We start from the raw sequence: 20,265 nt of genomic DNA, 5'->3' as shown, positions 1-20,265 counted from the left end.
TCGCCTTTGCACTCCTTCTAAACAACGCAATATTTAACTTTTACAAAGGGTAAAGTCTATAAACCTTAGTCCACTCTGTTCATAACAGATTCTAGTTTTGGGAACAGAACACTGTATTGAGATAAAATGTTTCATCGATGAGAGCATTTTCAGAATGTCGGTCAAAATCAATTTCGTTCCATCTTCTCCCAATGCCCGTCAGTGGGATTCCTCTCACTACCATATTTGGTAGTGAGTGGAAACGACAAGCGGATGCTTCACATTTAAACATCCAGTGAAATATCTGTCTCGTTGTTCTATCTGTGATTTACCTCTATACAAGATGGGCAAATGGGTTTTCCTTTCAATTCAATAGCATTGAATCTGTAAGACAGGTCACAGAGACGGGAGAGGGCCTCCATAACTATAGCTACTAGCTTTACAAAGTACTGTATATAATGAAGATCAAATAAAACACTGTTGTAGTGGGACCTAGAGGAGAAAATGTTTTCATGTAGCTGATGGAAAATCTTAAGACAAGGACACTGTAAAGTCTAAAGGCAACACTTTTGCATTATGCCCCCTTCTAAAGTATGCTCACACCACTTAACACCTTAATCAATATGACGACTAAATTGAACAACAGGATCTCCAAACAGCATGTACTGGTATAACAAATATCCACTTTCTCTGGTAGTTCTATCACATTCATCATTACAGTAAACCTGATGACGGTGTGTTGCGGTTGAGTAAAATGTTTGCCATTGACCAATCATTACACCTGACAAACAACAAATGATGAACATGAACCTGCAGTATCATTGCCTTCATTGGTAATGTCTCAATATGACCAATGATAAAATGTACAGATTAGGCTACTTGTGATATTTCACAATACAGCGTCACTTTTTCAGACCTCACACTTTGAAAAGCTATTATTTTATGACTTTGTACTTAAAACAATAATGGGATTACATTATTTATCAGCAGGAATGTTTCAATGAAGTACAACAGGAATGTGTATGGTCGTAGCGTGGTGCGAAGTAATTGGAAGTCGTGTGTGTGTGTGTGTGTGCGTGTGTGTGTGTATGTGCATACGTGTGTGCCTGCATCCATGCATGGATGCAGAAACAGAGCGAGAGAGGGAAGTCAGAGGAGGGAAGGGAGGATGTTGGGTGGCGGAAGCTCTGCTGGGCGCTGATAAAAGCAGCGTTGAGTGCTTCTGAAGGGAGCTGCTAACTGCTGTGGTTTTATGCTTGAGGTGGGGAGAGGGGAGCAGCCCATGCTATCGCATTGTCCCGCCATCCTCCCTGCCTTGCACCGTCCATTGCACAATGCTGGGCGATGTCTACTGTCCACTCACTTGCATTTTCCATGCAAAGTGAACACACATTGATATTTACTTAGTAATTGGACTGGGTTATATGTTGAATAGTATCATCATTGCTATTGGCCCATGTCCCTGAACATGATGTATTGCTGATATGCTTGTGGTGATGCATTACATTCCCCTCCATGGTATCAATAAAGTACTACAACCACTACTACTATTTCTACTTTCCACCCTGTCCATGTCATCTCTCTTTTCCTCTCTCTTCCAAGCAGCTACTGGCTTATTTTTCCCTTCTTCAGACCACAACCAGGAGAAACAAACGCTCTCATGTTGTTCAGTTGTGAGGTATTATTTCCGCTCAAATCATATACATCATGTTTTAAGATTGTTAAGGCATGACCTCCAATACAGCACCTATTTCTCTCTAATGACACAATGGTGACAATAATAAAAATACCTATTAAGGGGAAGAAGCGAAAAACACAGTACTAATCATGGAGTAGAACGAGTAGAACATGCACTTGACTCCTAGTTCTAATTCTAGAATGATCTGGAAGGAATGGTGTTTCTGGCATAGCCGTATCAATCAAATGGCCACCCAGACTATTTACATATATCCCCCCTAGTCACTTTACCCCTACCTACATGTACAAATTACCTTGACTAACCTGTACCCCCGCACATTGACTCTGTACCGGTACCCCCTGTATTTAGCCTTGTTATTGTTATGTAATCTTATTGTGTTACTTTTCATTTAATTCTTTACTTTAGTTTACTTAGCAAATATTTTCTTAACTCTATTTCTTGAACTGCATTGTTGGTTAAGGGCTTGTAAGTAAGCATTTCATGGTAAGGTCTACACCTGTTGTATTCGGCACGTGACAAATAAAATTGGATTTGATTTGATCCACATAGGGTTAGATGTGAGCAGTGTGGGCAGGGTGCCATGCAAAAGGTTAAAATCAAATCAAATGTTATTGGTCGCATACACATACTATATTTAGCAGATGGTATTCTGGGTTTAGCGCAATGCTTGTGTTCATAGCTCCAACAGTGCAGTAATGGCTAACAATACTTAGCAATACTCAAAAACTAAAAGTAAAATAATCGAATTAAGAAATATAGAAATATTAGGACTAGCAATGTCGGAATCCGGAGTATACAGTGCATTCGGAAAGTATTCAGACCCCTAACCTTTTTCCACATTTTGTTACGTTACAGCCTTATTCTAAAATTGATTAAATAAATGCAAATGTATTAAAAATAAAAAACAGAAATACCTTATTTACATAAGTATTCAGACCCTTTGCTATGAGACTCGAAATTGAGCTCAGGTGCATCCTGTTTCCATTAATCATCCTTGAGATGTTTCTACAACTTGATTGGAGTCCACCTGTGGTAAATTCAATTGATTGGACATGATTTGGAAAGGCACACACCTGTCTATATAAGGTCCCACAGTTGACAGTGCATGACAGAGCAAAAACCAAGCCATGAGGTCGAAGGAATTGTCCGTAGAGCTCAGAGACAGGACTGCAGCATTGAAGGTCCCCAAGAACACAGTGACCTCCATCATTCTTAAATGGAAGACGTTTGGAACCCTTAAGACTTTTCCTAGAGTCAGGGAGGTGACCAAGAACCTGATGGTCACTCTGACAGAGCTCCAGAATTCCTCTGTGGAGATGAGAGAACCTTCCAGAAGGACAACCATCTCTGCAGCACTCCACCAATCAGGCCTTTATGGAAGAGTGGCCAGATGGAAGCCTTTTAAAATGATAAACTTGGATTAGCAAACACAATGTGCCATTGGAACACATGACTGATGGTTGCTGATAATGGGTCTCTGTACGCCTATGTAGATATTCCATTAAAAATCAGCCGTTTCCAGCTACAATAGCCATTTACAACATTAAAAAACAAGGACATTTCTAAGTGACCCCAAACTTTTGAACATTACTGTATATATATATATATATATATATATATATATATATATATATATATTGTGATGCCACGAGAGGCTACCGCTTCCAGCGGGGTTGCCCAAGTAGTGCAAGGAGTCCAGGTTCAACCAAAACAAGGATTTTATTAAAGGTCTTCGGCAACTAACGAAATTATAACACAATTCTCTTCTTCCCAGAGCCCACACTCCAGACCGTCTCTCTTCCCTTCCAAACCTTCAGCTCATCACTCCTGATTGGTTTCAGCTGCGTGGCAAGATTGGCCATAGAGGGTTGGAGTTCCCGACCATACCAGCAGATGGAGCCATAGCTGTCTGGGTTTGCAGCCATCTCAGGGGGATGTAACGTCCCTCTAGGACACAGCCTCTCGTGACATCACATCCCCCTCCTCGGGACCGACGTCCTCGTCGGGTAAAGGCAGCGAAGAAGGCATCACGCCCGGAGAGGGCGTCCGCATTGCCGTGGTGCTTGCCAGCCTGCTCTCTCTTCAACTCCTCCACCTCTAGGACCAGGGACTCAGCCTCCTGTTGTCTCTCCTTGAGTTTCTTACTGAACGCATCAGCCTTGGTTTTAGCAGAGTTTAGCTTCTGTTGAGCAGCTTTCAGTTCCTTCTCTCTCTCTGCCTCCGCATTCTTCATCTTGTTCTCCAACACCTTGTACTTCTCCTCTGCCTTCTTCTGGACCTCCTTACTACTGCGCAGGGTCTCCTCACACTCCTCGATGGTCCTGCGCAGCCTCTCCAGCTCCTCCTGTTGCTTAGGGAAGGAGCTCTGTTGGAGTTTAGCCTGGAGGATATCTAACTCTTCTGTCTTCATGTCTAACTGTTGCTTTAACAAACGATACCTCTCAGCGGTCCCCTTCAGACCAGACAGTTCTTTGTCCAGATTCTGTAGCTCCGTCTCTGTGTCGGTCTGGGCACCTGCCATCCCTATCAGAGCCCGGGCGGGAGTGAGTAATTCGGAGGATTGCACCGGAGCCTTCCCAGGATGAGTTTTGCCTCTCCGTTTCCGAGGTACTCGGGTTATCCTCTCCTGAGACTCTCTCCAGAGTGGGTAAAAGGCTGGGCAGTCTCGTCCAATTAGGACAGGGACGGGGAGGGAATCAACCACCCCCGCCGTCGTGTGTATGGTTCCCCGTGTGCTGGTCATTGTAAGTTCAGTAATGGGGTATTCTCTGGTGTCCCCATGGACACAGGAAACTGGGAGGACTTTCCCCGGGGTCAGACACGTTGGGCCCACCAAATCCTTACGCACCAGGGTGGCCCGGCTACCAGAATCCAGTAAGGCCTCCACATCATGGTGATTCACAGTTACCGGGCAGGTGGGGGGTCGATCTGGGCCGCCATCTACGACTCCCAAGAGCGAGGCAAACGGTGTGTGGGTGCTGAGCTGGAGGACTCCCGCAGTGGGCATAGGTTCATCGGCTGGTTTCCCACACTGCCAGGAGATATGTCCCATCTCCCCACACCGGTAACACTGTCGAGTTTCCCCCTCCTGGTGTACTCTTCTTGGACCCGCCTGGTTTCTGGCTCCCCCTGGAGCCGGGATAAGTCCTGACGTGGCTGGGTTCGAGACCTTGGGGGTCCTTTGGACGGGTCCTTCCCATTTGTGGTGGGGCCGCACTCCTGGGGTCTTTTCGGGAAGCATTCAGCATCTCCGCTGTGGCCTGGTACTTTTCCACCGCTTCCACGGTCAGATCAGCCGTGGTCAAGGCCTGTTGACTGATGAACCGTTTTGCCTCATAAGGCAGGGCGCGTAGGTAACGATCCACCACAACGGCCTCCACCACCGCCGCTGCTGTATTCCTCTGCGGATCCAGCCATTTCCTTGCGATTCGGACAAGTTCATGCATCTGCGCCCGAGGAGGTTGGTCTGGTTGGAAGGTCCAACTGTGCAAAGCGCTGGGCCATACCAAACTTTGTGAGTCCATATCTGCTGAGGATCTCAGACTTCAGGGCATCATAGTCAGTAACCTGGTCAGGGCCCAGGTCCCGGACAGCATTCAGCGATTCCCCGGTTAGAAAGGGGGCTAACAGACCAACCCACTGTTGCTTGGGCCAGGCTTCCCTAGTGGCCGTGGCCTCAAATGCATGCAGGTATGCCTCAATGTCATCGGTAGCTCCCATCTTAGATATAAAGTCACTTGCCTTTATTGGCGGGTATTTTGGACCACCCTCTGTCTCTGCAACTGCAATTCCTCTGCCTTCAGAAGGTTGGCTTTCTTTTGCTCCTCCACGAGCCACGTTTGCTTGCATCTGGGCGTGCTGGCCAGCAACAAGGGCTTTCAATATGTCCTCCATTTCAGTCGGCGGGAGCCTCACGGCCAACTTGGAAAACTGGGTGATCAAACCTTCGGTATCCTCCTCTGACATGCACTATTAACGCTTGAGCGTGCCCGTATTCTCCACCATCTGTGATGTCACGAGAGGCTACCGCTTCCAGCGGGGTTGCCCAAGTAGTGCAAGGAGTCCAGGTTCAACCAAAACAAGGATTTTATTAAAGGTCTTCGGCAACTAACGAAATTATAACACAATTCTCTTCTTCCCAGAGCCCACACTCCAGACCGTGTCTCTTCCCTTCCAAACCTTCAGCTCATCAGCTCCTGATTGGTTTCAGCTGCGTGGGAAGATTGGCCATAGAGGGTTGGAGTTCCCGACCATACCAGCAGATGGAGCCATAGCTGTCTGGGTTTGCAGCCATCTCAGGGGGATGTAACGTCCCTCTAGGACACAGCCTCTCGTGACATCACAATATACATACAGTACCAGTCAAAGGTTTGGACACACCTAATCATTCAAGGGTTTTTCTCTATTTCTACTATTTTCTACATTGTAGAATAATAGTGAAGACATCAAAACTATGAAATAACACATATGGAATCATGTAGTATCCCCAAAATATATTTTATATTCTTCAAAGTAGCCACCCTTTGCCTTGATGACAGCTTTGCACACTCTTGGCATTCTCTCAACCAGCTTCAACTGGAATGCTTTTACAACAGTCTTGAAGTTCCCACATATGCTGAGCACTTTTGCGGTCCAACTCCTCCCAAACCATCTCAATTGGGTTGAGGTCGGATGATTGTGGAGGCCAGGTCATCTGATGCAGCACTCCATCACTCTCCTTCTTGGTCAAATAGCCCTTACACAGCCTGGCGGTGTGTTGGGTCATTGTCCTGTTGAAAAACAAATGATAGTCCCACTAAGTGCAAACCAGATGGGATGGCGTATCGTTGCAGAATGCTGTGGAAGCCATGCTGGTTAAGTGTGCCTTGAATTCTAAATAGTAAAAATAAAGAAAAACCCTGTAATGAGTAGGTGTGTCCAAACTTTTGACTGGTACTGTATATGTATATATTTATATATGTATATATGTATGTGATGGGATGTATAGACGGTTTGGACAGTATATGGATAGAATATGTAGTATATCTGATGAATAGTATATGTGCAGCAATAGTTAAACAGGATGGCCTTGACTAGAATACAGTATATGCATATGAAGTGAATAAAACAGTATGTAAACACTATTAAAGTGACCAGTGTTCCATGACTATGTACATAGGGCAGCAGCCCCTAAGGTGCATGGTTGAGTAACCGGGCGGTAGCCAGCTAGTGACAGTGACTAAGTTCAGGGCAGGCTACTGGGTGCAGGCCGGTTAGTGGTGACTATTTAACAGTCTGATGGCCTTTTGATATAATCTGTTTTTCAGTCTCTCGGTCCCAGCTTTGATGCAACTGTACTGACCTCGCCTTCTGGATGATAGCGGGGTGAATAGGCCGTGGCTATGATGGCTGAGGTCCTTGATGATCTTCTTGGCCTTCCTGTGACACTGGGTGCTATAGATGTCCTGTAAGGCAGGCAGAGTGCCACCGGTGATGCGTTGGGCAGATCGCACCACCCTCTGGAGGGCCCTGCGGTTGCGGACGGTGCTGTTGCCGTAACAGGCGGTGATACAGCCCAACAGGATGCTCTCAATGGTGCATCTGTAAAGGTTTGTGAGGGGCTTAGGGGCCAAGGGGACATGGACAAAGGAATAAATGAAATAGTGAATTTGGGGGATTATACTCAGAGATGTTATACAAATCATGGGAATGGACAAGAAATATTATCAAAATCAAGAGATACTTTAATGCAGAACAAATTGAAAAGTACTTGCCCAAGATGTCAGATAACTCCTGAGTGCCGCAGTGGTCTAAGGCACTGCATCGCAGTGCTAACTGTGCCACTAGAGATCCTGGTTCGAATCCAGGCTCTGTCGCAGCCGGCCGCGACCGGGAGACTCATGGGCGGCGCACAATTGGCCCAGCGTCGTCCAGGGTAGGGGAGGGAATGGCCGGCAGGGATGTAGCTCTGTTGATAGAGCATGGCGTTTGCAACGCCAGGGTTGTGGGTTCGATTCCCACGGGGGGCCAGTATAAAAAAAATATGTATTCACTAACTGTAAGTCGCTCTGGATAAGAGCGTCTGCTAAATGACTAAAATGTAAATGTAATGTCAAAGACCAATTGCTGCAAACACCACCACAGAGTGGGCGTTGAGCTAGGAACTGCAATCAGGGTGAAAACCATTGTGGTCTGGGTAATAACAGCCTGCTCTCTGGCATCCTTAGGAGGTGGGTGAGTATGGAGCTGGGTGCTAGGAAGCTGAGAAGTTGGGAAGTCCCTTCTCATTCTGATTCCTGGTAGACACCCACCTCTCTTGACTCTGTTAGCCACCAACTTGTTCCATTTCTTTTAGAACAATGACACAAAAACATAATCATAATCTGTGGCTTGGAGCTGGGATCTGACTTTATAATATGACTTTTTCAAACTTCTGCCATGTTCTTTTATGTGTACAATTAAAAGTAATTAGATGTACACTGAGTGTACAAAACATTAGGAACACCTTCCTAATTTTGAGTTGCACCTCCTTTTGCCCTCAGAACAGCCTCAATTCATTGGGGTATGGACTCTACAAGGTGTCGAATGCGTTTGACAAGGATGCTGGCCCATGTTGACATTAATGGATCCCACAGTTGTGTCAATGTTGGCTGGATGTCCTTTGGGTGGTGGACCATTCTTGATACACGTGGGAAACTGTTGAGTGTGAAAAACCCAGCAGCGTTGCAGTTCTTAAAATACTCAAACCGGTGCGCCTGGCACCTACTACCATACCCTCGTTCTTTTGTCTTGCCCATTCACCCTATGAATGGCACACATACACAATCAATGTCTCAATTGTCTCAAGGCTTAAAAATCCTTCTTTAACCTGTCTCCTCCCCTTCATCTACACTGATTGAAGTGGATTTAACAAGTGACATCAATAAGGGATCATAGCTTTCACCTGGATTCACCTAGTCAGTCTGTCATGTTCCTAATGTTTTGTACACTCACTGGTTTCTTGTTTCTTTATTCAATGTTTTTGAAATATGAACCCCACCTTTATATATCCATCTCATAGAATCCCCCTTTCATGTTGTTTTTTGGATAAACATAAATGTTGCATGTCGTTACTATCCATACAGATTTGGAACATGAGAATATCACACCAGCACTTTTGACTACCGGTATATGTCCATTGTTGCACAAAAGTAAAACTACTCCACTAAGCTCATCAAATAATTGAGAATAGTTAAATTGGCTTATTACCAATTCCTGGTTGCGTATAGATAAGTCAAGTAAAATGTCCACAGTGCTAGTGTTACTCTTTAGAGATGTTAGGCTTGTCTTTATGCATACAGAATGTATTAGATTGGGGCAGTAGTGGGGGGAGTTTTGTAAGTCACGCTCCTCTCCATTCTCCCCCTGCTCCTCTCTCTCCCTCAGTGGTTGCTCTGCCAGATATAAGAACAATGTGTCCTTTCTTACCTGGTGGAGGTGTACATTCCAGTCTCAATCCAGCCTGTCTGCAACCCACCCCCGTCCCCCACTTGCACAGGGCCCTCTCTAACAGCAATCAATACCAGGGTGGTTTAACTCCAGGTGCTCCAGTTCACACTCCACAAACCTCTCATTTCAAACGACTTCTGAGGGAAGCTTTCTTATGGGGGTTTGGTACGAAGCTGACTCGCTGACTCGTGATCAGCTAGATTTGTATAAGGATTTGTGCATCATGTTGTGTCATGTCTACGAGTAATAATGGTTAATTAGTCAAAGAATGTAGACAACATGTAGATTAAACATCTATTCATCATAGCTAAGACTAATTTGCCTGTGTTTTGAAAGGTAACGAGGGGTTGTTTGGGGGTATGTCGTGTCCTTGGTCTGCGGTTTTCTCTTGTGGGGAAAAAGGGATTTTTTTGTCAGAGTGCAAGTGTTTTATTAAGGGTAGAAGCATGTGGTGTGGTTGTTTTACAGGAAGGTTGCTTACATCGGAGGCAGAGACATCCCTTTTATGCTGGGGACTGTCTGTGTAGCAGAGCAGAGAGCTAGAGATCGGCAGAGAGAGAAACACAGAAAGAGAGAGAGAGAGAGAGAGAGAGAGAGAAAGAGTGAAAGCACATCCACTCCCTAAAATGGTCGGTTAAAAGCGGACAAGTCCACCGTCGTCCTCACAAAAGTGAATATAAAGTATTTTTATTCATCTCTACCAGGATTATTATGTTTCTACTGTGTCAATCTGAAGAGTTTTGTCTCCCGAACACGTGTTGAAGACTCAGAGACATGTTGCTCAGGTATGTTCTTTCTCCAGCTTTTTTTTCATTGCCAGATAATGCTGCTTCTTTCATGTTTTAAATATCCCCAGTTTCTCCTTTTTCATACATTCATTGTTACCTTGTCATCACTGTGCAAAACAGGTTCTCTAAAATATTAGAAGCAATTGATAGCTGGTTATTCAACAAACATAATCCCCTTGACAACATACAACTGACAATCAATTGCCACTAAATTCAAGAATAATCAGAAGCGAATATTTAAAACATTATGCAATTGCCCAAGATGAAGAACAAGCATATATTTCTAATCAAACTGTCATCTTAGTACCCTATATATTGACTAAAAGTATTTAGGCCAGATAACTTATTTTAGCCATTCATTTATTTCAGGTTAGTAAACAACCTATTCACTGTTACTATTCAAGCCTTATTTGTCCTCTTCAGGAATTAGTGTCATGATTACCTACTGACCATTTCTAAGAGTGATTACTCTTCTGAACTACACATTGCATTTTTTTCTCTTGTCCACAGTACTCTCTCTGGGTTAGCATTGCTGCCCTTGCACCTAGTAATGTGAGTAAAAAATGTTTCCATCAAAATTGTATGCTGAGTAGTAGGATTGTGCTATTCATGTGTAGCCCTCCACCATCTCACTCTGAGCTGTTGTTATTATCAAATCAAATCAAATCTTATTTGCCACATGCGCCGATTACAACAGGTGTAGACCTTACAGTGAAATGCTTACTTACAAGCCCTTAACCAACGATGCAGTTTTGAAAAAAGAAAAAAGTGTTAAGTAAAAAATATAAAATACAAAATAATTAAAGAGCAGCAGTAAAATAAAATAACAGTAGGGAGGCTATATACAGGGGGTACCGGTACAGAGTCAATATGCGGGGGCACCGGTTAGTCGAGGTAATTGAGGTAATATGTACATGTGGGTAGAGTTAAAGTGACTATGCATAGATAATAAACAGAGTAGCAGCAGAGTAAAAGAGGGGGTGGGGTAGGGGGTGGGAGGGAGGGAGGGACAATGCAAATAGTCCGAGCAGCCATGATTAGCTGTTCAGGAGTCTTATGGGTTGGGGGTAGAAGCTGTTAAGAAGCCTTTTGGACCTAGATTTGGTGCTCCGGTACCGCTTGCCTAGGGGGCTGGAGTCTTTGACAATTTTTAGGGCCTTCCTCTGACACCGCCTGGTTTAGAGGTCCTGGATGGCAGGAAGCTTGGCCCCAGTGATGTACTGGGCTGTACGCACTACCCTCTGTAGTGCCTTGCGGTCGGAGGCCGAGCAGTTGCCATACCAGGCAGTAATGCAACCAGTCAGGATGCTCTCAATGGTGCAGCTGTATAACTTTTTGAGGATCTGAGGACCCATGCCAAACCTTTTCAGTCTCCTGAGGAATAGGCTTTGTCGTGCCCTCTTCATGACTGTCTTGGTGTGTTTGGACCATGATAGTTTGTTGGTGATGTGGACACCAAGGAACTTGAAGTTCTCAATCTGTTCCACTACAGCCCCGTCGATGAGAATGAGGGCGTGCTCATTCCTCTTTTTTTCCCTGTAGTACACAATCATCTCCTTTGTCTTGATCACGTTGAGGGAGAGGCTGTTATCCTGGCACCACACGGCCAGGTCTCTGACCTCCTCCCTATAGGCTGTCTCATCGTTGTCGGTGATCAGGCCTACCACTGTTGTGTCGTTGGCAAACATAATGATGGTGTTGGTGTCGTGCCTGGCCATGCAGTCATGGGTGAACAGGGAGTACAGGAGGGGACTGAGCACGCACCCCTGAGGGGCCCCCGTGTTGAGGATCAGCGTGGCAGATGTGTTGTTACCTACCCTTACCACCTGGGGGCGGCCCGTCAGGAAGTCCAAGATCCAGTTGCAGAGGGAGGTGTTTAGTCCCAGGGTCCTTAGCTTAGTGATGAGCTTTGAGGGCACTATGGTGTTGAACGCTGAGCTGTAGTCAATGAATATCATTCTCACGTTCCTCTTGTCCAGGTGGGAAAGAGCAGTGTGGAGTGCAATAGAGATTGCATCATCTGTGGATCTGTCGGGGTGGTATGCAAATTGAAGTGGGTCTAGGGTTTCTGGGATAATGGTGTTGATGTGAGCCATGACCAGCCTTTCAACGCATTTCATGGCTACAGACGTGAGTGCTACGGGTCGGTAGTCATTTAGGCAGGTTATCTTAGTGTTCTTGGGCACAGGGACTATGGTGGTCTGCTTGAAACATGTTGGTATTACAGACTCAGTCAGGGACATGTTGAAAATGTCAGTGAAGACACTTGCCAGTTGGTCAGCGCATACTCGGAGTATACGTCCTGGTAATCCATCTGGCCCTGCGGCCTTGTGAATGTTGACCTGCTTAAAAGTCTTACTCACATCAACTACGGAGGGCGTGATCACATAGTCATCCGGAACAGCTGATGCTCTCATGCATTCTTCAGTGTTGCTTGCCTCGAGGCGAGCATAGAAGTGATTTAGCTCATTTGGTAGGCTTGTGTCACTGGGCAACTCGCGGCTGTGCTTCCCTTTGTAGTCTGTAATAGTTTGCAAGCCCTGCCACATCCGACGATCGTCGGAGCCGATGTAGTACGATTCAATCTTAGTCCTGTATTGACTCTTTGCATGTTTGATGGTTCTTTGGAGGGCATAGCGGGATTTCATATAAGCGTCTATCTTACATCAGGTGTATTAATGCAACACTTGATGTAAGATCTGGTTTATAGCCAGGCCAGGCGACTTTATCTGTCCCCTCAGTACTAGAGGAAACAGCCTTCACCACAAACATAACAGTGGTTATGGCAGGATATGAGTTACAAGCCCATCTATGCTGTTTATGCTATGCATGGGAACCTGTAGCTACAGATCACAGAGTACAAATACAAAGATGGATAACCATGTAGTGGTTTGATGAATTAGGTGACTGGGTATTTTGTGGGATAATTATTATTATCTTTGCAACAGTGTTCAGGTGAGAGCCATCACCTGCTACTTGTGTGAGAGTGATGTGCAAGTGTGTGATTCAAAGTAATGAATTAAGTTGTCTCCTCTGAAGCAGCAATGTATCCTACAGTAAGTTGTAAATTATATGCTTTATCACTAAGATCTTTAATGAGGAAAATGTGGCATATCCAGATTGCTTGAAAATATTTTGTGTTGCCGGGGAGATGAGAAGTAAAAATATATATATATATATAAAAAGGAAAATTCCCTCAAGTAAATAAACAATTGTGGTAATGGAAGATGAAATGGTCATCATTGTGCTGTTGCAGAGGATTCCTGCTCTGTTCCTGAGTATAAATAAGTTGCATGAATGATGTTGAGTTCCAAACAAAGCCAGTGAGGATTGCGAGTAAATGCTAGACGATGCATAACTTAGTTTTTGCCTGCCCATTGTTCAAAGGTTAGACTATGATCTCTCATCATCCAAAGTATCTTAGTCAGTATCTATAGTGCCAACTACAATACACATAACTAAATATGAAATTCATGTCTGGTACACTGACTATAAAAACCAGGACAATGTACTGTTTGCTACTCTCAAATGAGCACTTATTAATGGGAAAGTCCCAGACGTATGTCCACTATCATCATTACTGATCCAGAGTGTCTAAAGAGGGATAAAAAGCCGTTATTAAGTCTTATGAAGCATTTGAAAGGTTAAACCATTTATAAAGGTTATAAAGCCCTCTCTGACTTTCAATTTACACTAAGGAGCATAGGCCTGACAGCATAGGCCCCAGCCCCAGCCTCTGTTTGCTGCTGCAGAGGGAGAGGAGCGCTTTGCTGTCTCCCAGCAGATTGTCTAATCAGTGACTGGCATAGCAGCACCACAGCTCAGCTGATAGGAGGGATCCAGCCCAACGGAACTCTGTGTGCCTGGCCGTCGCATGTCCCAAACAGTTCAACACAGAACATCACCCAAACAGTACATGTAGCCATCTCTAGTGGGTCTACCTTTATGGTATGTGCATCTTTCTGCAGTATGAAATGAGGTGTGTGTTTAGTTTACTGAGGTGATGATTACACCAGGTTCTCTTCAAGGATTGTAACATGTAGTGTTTTTCTTAGATGAGGCGAAACTTAGAGTGTTTTTCCATCGTGTGTTGTAATCTACGTATTGAATTAAAAGAGAGAGGAGTTCAGCCTGTAATCAGTGTATTCTGATGGCTAAATAATAATGAAAAAAACTGATAATAATCTTTGTTTCTTTCTGTCTGTTCGAGAAGGGTTCCCTGCAACCACAGCCAGTCCTGAATGTGTGCAGCAGCCAACTATGTCCTCCCACTGAGGAGACACAGTGAGGTGGGTGACTGAGGTGGCATCATGTCATGAAACAGACCATTGAGACAACATTGTGTGGTGGTTATGTGTTTGCTGGGCATTGAACTCTTTCCTGTGAAAGACAGAGGCAAGAAATTGTTGTTTTATTCATTAAAACACACAAACCTACATATGATTTGGTGACCAATTGTGTTCAACTATTTGAAGAAGCAAGTACCAGAAAGTATCTATCGTTACATTGCTTATGTTGTAAGTGTAAATACTGTCAAAATAGGGTTTTTAAATAAAGCATAACATTTACTTAAGTCAAAGATATCTAAGATTTCCAGCATTTATCAATTCATTCTCCAGGGCTTGGCGAATCTGGGCAGGCTGTGTGGGGGGGTGTCGATGCCCGCCCATGCCCCTGAAGCCCGGTCACGTGGAGCCCCCCACGACCCAGAGATGGACCTGGCCTGGCGGGAACTGATGGCCATCACAGAGCTTCAGGTAGGAGGATGAGTATTCAATAGCCTGATAATTATGTAACCATATAGCTCAAATGTGATTTGAGTTTGATTAAGAGCCTCTCTCACCTGGCCAGAAGTCCCCTATGTAGCCATAGTTATATTGAAAAACGATAGATATTGTTTTTAATGATATCCTTACAGTGTGAGATGCAATTTCATACTGTTGGCCTCTCTTAGGAAAACACTACCATGGCGGTGAATTAGGCAACCACAAACAGACAGACAGAAAAGAGAAAATTACACAATCCTGCAAACCAACCACAGCAGTGTCAAGTTTATGTACACTACCGGTCAAAAGTTCTAGAACACCTACTCATTCAAGGGTTTTTCTTTATTTTTACATTGTATAATAATAGTGAAGACATCAACACTATGAAATAACACATGTAGTAACCAAAAAAGTGTTAAACAAATCAAAATATGCTTTATATTTGAAATTCTTCAAATAGCCACCCTTTGCCTTGATGACAGCTTTGCACACTCTTGGCATTCTCTCAACAAGCTTCATGAGGTAGTCACCTGGAATGCATTTCAATTAACAGGTGTGCATTCTTAAAAATTAATTTGTGGAATTTATTTCCTTCTTAATGCGTTTGAGCCTATCAGTTGTGTTGTGATAGGGGTGGGGGTGGTATACAGAAGATAGCCCTATTTGGTAAAAGACCAAGTCCATATTATGGCAAGAACAGCTCAAATAAGCAAAGATAAACATTACTTTAAGACATGAAGGTCAGTCAATACGGAAAATGTCAAGAACTTTCAAAGTTTCTTCAAGTGCAGTCCCAAAAACCATAAATCGCTATGATGAAACTGGCTCTCATGAGGACCGCCACAGGAGTGGAAGACCCAGAGTTACCTCTGCTGCAGAGGATAAGTTCATTAGAGTTACCAGCCTCAGAATTTGCAGCCCAAATATATGCTTCCCAGAGTTCAAGTAACAGACACATCTCAACATCAACTGTTCAGAGGAGACTGTGTCAAATATAACATATATTTTGATTTGTTTAACACTTGTTTGGTTACTACATGATTCCATATGCGTTATTTCATAGTTTTGATATCTTCACCATTATTCTACAATGTAGAAAATAGTTTGAAAAAATTAAGAAAAACCCTTGAATGAGTAGGTGTTCTAAAACTTTTGACCGGTAGTGTATATACATTTAATCTAAGGAAATGCTGAGTATTCCCACCTAAAAAGTAACACACACTCAAGTAACACACACTCAACAATGGGCCAATTGAGTGATGGCAGGATAAAGAGATAGGGAGGAAAGCACAGCACTGTACATTGCAAGCAGCCCCCTGCACAGCACAATGACCACCTGTTTCCACATGAAACTTGATAACACACGTAAGAGAGACCTGCATGGGCGGCATGAGCTATGGATGTATACCAAGGTGGGGGTGAACTGTGTGCTATGGCCAGCAGGTGACTTATGGATACGATAGCCTGGCCCCTCACTTTTCTTTTAAAGCCTGGCCCCCCACACCACACTACCTATCAGTTTCATTTCTCACACTCATTCCCAGTGGTGGACAAAGTACCCAATTGTCATACTTGAGTAAAAGTAAAGATACCTTGATAGAAAATTACTCAAGTAAAATTGAAAGTCACGCAGTAAAATACTACTTGAGTAAAAGTCTAAAAGTATTTGGGTTTAAATATACTTAAGTATGAAAAGTAAATATAATTGCTAAAATATACTTAAGTATTAAAAGTAAAAGTATAAATAATTTATAATTCCCTATATTAAGCAAACCAGACGGCACAATTTTCTTGTTTTTTTATTTACGGATAGCCAGGGGCACACTCCAACACTCATACATAATTTCCAAACGAAGCATTTGTGTTTAGTGAGTCTGCCAGATCAGAGGCAGTAGGGTTGACAGGGATGTTCTCTTGATAAGTGTGTGAATTTAACCATTTTCCTGTCCTGCTAGCCATTCAAAATGTAATGAGTACTTTTGGGTGTCATTGAAAATGTATGGAGTAAAAAGTACATTATTATCTTTAGGAATGTAGTGAAGTAAAAGTAAAGATTGTCAAAAATATAAATAGTAAAGATACTCCAAAAAACAACTTAAGTAGTACTTTAAATTATTTTTACTTAAATACTTTACACCACTGCTCATTCCCCATAGATGAGTTATTAATTATCCTATGAAATGGTCTTTTGCATGTTCACAAATACACATAGCAGTTTAAAAGTCAATGATAAACATGTAGAATTGTTTTGTTTTAAAGTAACATATTGTAATGATAAACTGTAATGATTAGACAAAGCATCAACTCATGAATCTTACTTTGTTTTAGGAGTTTGAGGTCCCCCATGAAGGCCCATATGAAACTATTCTGTACCATCCCACAGAACCGCCTCTCTCTCTGGGAGGTTATAGCATGGCTCAGTCTCACTCTCATACAGAGCCTCTCCCCTGTGGTGGTGAGACAAACCCTGATATTGCTTATGAGGGAACCTACTCTGAAGTAATGCCAGCCTGCCAACATCAGGCCACCAGTGAATTAACTGAGACACTGTACAGACATCCTGGAACTCATTCTGGAACCCAGCTGAATCCCAGAGTTCTGAACCCTCTGCTGCCACCGCTGATGAGTTTTCTAGAACATATGAGTCTGACAAGTGTCGCTGGTGAGGGGCCTGTTGGAAAAGACAATGCTGGCCTCTCTCAGGGTCCGAGTCGGCACATGCTAGGGACTGATCATGGGCAGAGCAAACATCCACCACGCACTGTAGACGATCTGGAGTCGGACTCTGGCCTATCTCTGGGATCTAGCCCATCGCTGGCCTCACCAGATGATGTCATGACCGGCGTACCTGCTTGTTCAAGCACAGAGGTTGGTCTGAACTATAATCACAGGGGGACGGAGAGTATGGGTGAGCAAGGTAGGAGAGCTAGCCTCCTTTACTCCATGGACTATCAGCAGCATCCTACCCAGCCCTACTCGGGGCCGCACCCCTCTTACTTCCCTGTAACACAACCATCCCAAATGCAACCACAGCCTCACTTCCTGCTTCCCATGTCAATTAAACATCAACAGGGTTTACCGAGTGCATTGAATGACTTGAACCTTAACAGCTCTGCCAGCAGAGGGAGCTCTTCTCAGGCGTTCTATGTAAAACCCAAAGGCAACCCTCCTCCTGTTCCTCTGAGCCGGGATGAACGCAAAGCTCACGCCCTCAAGATCCCTTTCCCTATGGAGAAGATCATCAACCTACCCGTGGATGACTTCAATGAGCTCCTGACCAAGTACACACTCACGGACGCCCAGCTCGCCCTCGTCAGGGACATCCGCCGGCGGGGGAAGAACAAGGTGGCGGCTCAGAACTGCAGGAAGAGGAAGCTGGAGAATATAGTTTACCTGGAGGGAGAGCTGGGTCAGCTGCAGGCCCAGAGGGATCACCTGGCCAGAGAGAGGATGGAGTTCCAACACAACTTGGCTATTGTTAAAAACCGCCTCACAGACTTGTATGCTGAAGTGTTCTCTCAGCTCCGGGATGAGGATGGACATCCCTACTCCATAGATGACTACTCTCTACAGCAGACCCCTGATGGGAACGTATACTTGGTGCCACGTAGTGATGTGTTGGATGGAGAATAATGTAAAGATTAAATCTATTGGACACTGCCTTGCTGTTTATATACCATTGTGACATTTTTATACATCTACAGTACAGTAAGTGCCATTAAGTATACTGAACAAAAATATAAAGGCAACAATTTCTAATATTTTACTGAGTTACAGTTCATATAAGGAAGTCAGTCAATTGAAATAAATTCATTAGGCCATACATGTGGTCTGCGGTTGTGAGGCAGGTTGGGCGTACTGCCAAATTCTCTAAAATGACATTGGAGGCGGCTTGTGGTAGAGAAATTAATTAAATAATCTGGCAACAGCTCTGGTGGACATTCCTGCAGTCAGCATGCCAATTGCACTCTCCCTCGAAACCTGAGACATTGTGTTTTGTGACAATACTGCACATTGTCACATGCTGTTTAATCAGCTTCTTGATATGCCACACCTGAGGTGGACAGATTATCTTGGCAAAGAAGAAATGCTTACTAACAGATGTAAACAAATTTGTGCACAAAATTTGAGAGAGATCAGCTTTTTGTGCAAATGGAACATTTCTGGTATCTTGGTTTTCAGCTCATGAAACACGGGACCAACACTTCACGTTGCGTTTATATTTTTGTTCAGTGTATATTCATATACAAAACCACGGAATAGTGTATGGCAGTTTTTTTTTAAGATACTGTGCTCATTATACGACGTTGTACAATCAAATCAATACTTAGTTACAAGTGAACAAGTCATATGGCTATGCTTATTTTAGATACATTTTATTCAACGATGTTGAAAGACTACAGTGCCTTCAGAAAGTATTCCACATTTTGTGTTAGCCTGAATTCAAAATGGATTAAATATTTCTCACCCATCTACACACAATACCCCATAATGACAAAGTGAAAACATGTTTTTAGAAATGTGCATATTTATTGGAAAATGAAATCTAGCTTACATAAGTATTCACACCCGAGTCAATACATGTTAGCATCACCTTTTGCAGCAATGAGTCTTTCTGGGTACGTCTCTAAGAGCTTTGCACACCTGGATTGCACAAAAATCTTCAAGCTCTTGTCAAAATGGTTGTTGATCATTGCTAGACAGCCATTTTCAAGTCTCGCCATAGATTCAAGCCTATTTAAGTCAAAACTGTAACCAGGCCACTCAGGAACATTTAATGTATTGGTAAGCAACTTGTGTATTTGGACTTGTGTTTTAAGTTATAGTCCTACTGAAAGGTGAATGTGTCTCCCAGGGTCTGTTGGAAAGCAGACAACCAGGTGTTCCTCTAGGATTTTGCCTGTGCTTAGCTCAATTCCATTTCTTTAACAAAAAACCCTAGTCCTTGCCAATGACAAGCATACCCATAACATGATGCAGCCATGACCATGCTTGAACATTTGAAGTGGTATTTAATGATGTGTTAATTCAGCCCAAGCATAAAACTATTCAGGGCATAGTTAATTTCTTTGCCACATTTCTTGCAGTTTTACTTTAGCGTCTCATTGCAAACAGGATGCAGGTTTTAGAATATGTTGAATTCTGTACGGACTTCCTTTTCACTCTCATTTAGGTTAGTATTGTTGAGTAACAATGTTGATCCAGCCTCAGTGTTCTCCTATCACAGCCATTAAACTGTTTTAATGTCACCATTGGCCTCACGGTGAAATCCCTGAGCGGTTTCCTTCCTCTCCGGCCACTGCGTTTGGAAGGACACCTGTATCGGTAATGAATAACTTCACCGTGCTCAACAGGATATTCAATGACTCCCTGTTCTTGGTGGTTGAAGCGGTTTGAAATTCACTGCTCAACCTTAGATAACTGTATGCCATAAAAAAAACGTTAAACACTCATTGCATAGAGTCCATGCAGCTACTTAAGCAAATTTACGCTGAACTTATTTATGCTTGCCATAAGTGGTTGACGTCAGCTTTTCATTTAATTGGTATACACTTCCAAAAACATA

General features: G+C 43.6%; 1 protein-coding gene across 3 annotated transcripts; it reads left to right on the top strand.

Annotated features, from left to right (window-relative positions):
* Positions 1-9,508: 9,508 nt before the first annotated feature.
* Positions 9,509-18,359, top strand: LOC121537927 (transcription factor NF-E2 45 kDa subunit-like). 3 transcript variants are annotated; one of them, XM_041845588.2, is made up of 5 exons: positions 9,509-9,930; positions 10,444-10,485; positions 14,147-14,222; positions 14,553-14,690; positions 17,028-18,359. In XM_041845588.2, exons 3-5 carry the CDS (start codon positions 14,175-14,177, stop codon positions 18,330-18,332), a joined length of 1,491 nt encoding a protein of 496 aa, XP_041701522.1. In that variant the 5' UTR covers positions 9,509-9,930; positions 10,444-10,485; positions 14,147-14,174; the 3' UTR covers positions 18,333-18,359. The 3 variants fall into 3 exon arrangements, with proteins under 3 accessions (XP_041701522.1, XP_041701524.1, XP_041701523.1); XM_041845590.2 differs by lacking the exon at positions 10,444-10,485; XM_041845589.2 differs by lacking the exons at positions 9,509-9,930; positions 10,444-10,485 and adding an exon at positions 12,570-13,881.
* The last annotated feature ends 1,906 nt before the right edge of the window (positions 18,360-20,265 follow it).

This window comes from Coregonus clupeaformis, chromosome 24 (assembly GCF_020615455.1).
Source record: "Coregonus clupeaformis isolate EN_2021a chromosome 24, ASM2061545v1, whole genome shotgun sequence".
Lineage (NCBI taxonomy): Eukaryota > Metazoa > Chordata > Actinopteri > Salmoniformes > Salmonidae > Coregonus > Coregonus clupeaformis.
Note: the sequence above shows the minus strand (reverse complement) of the source record. Positions and strands in the feature narration are given on the sequence as shown.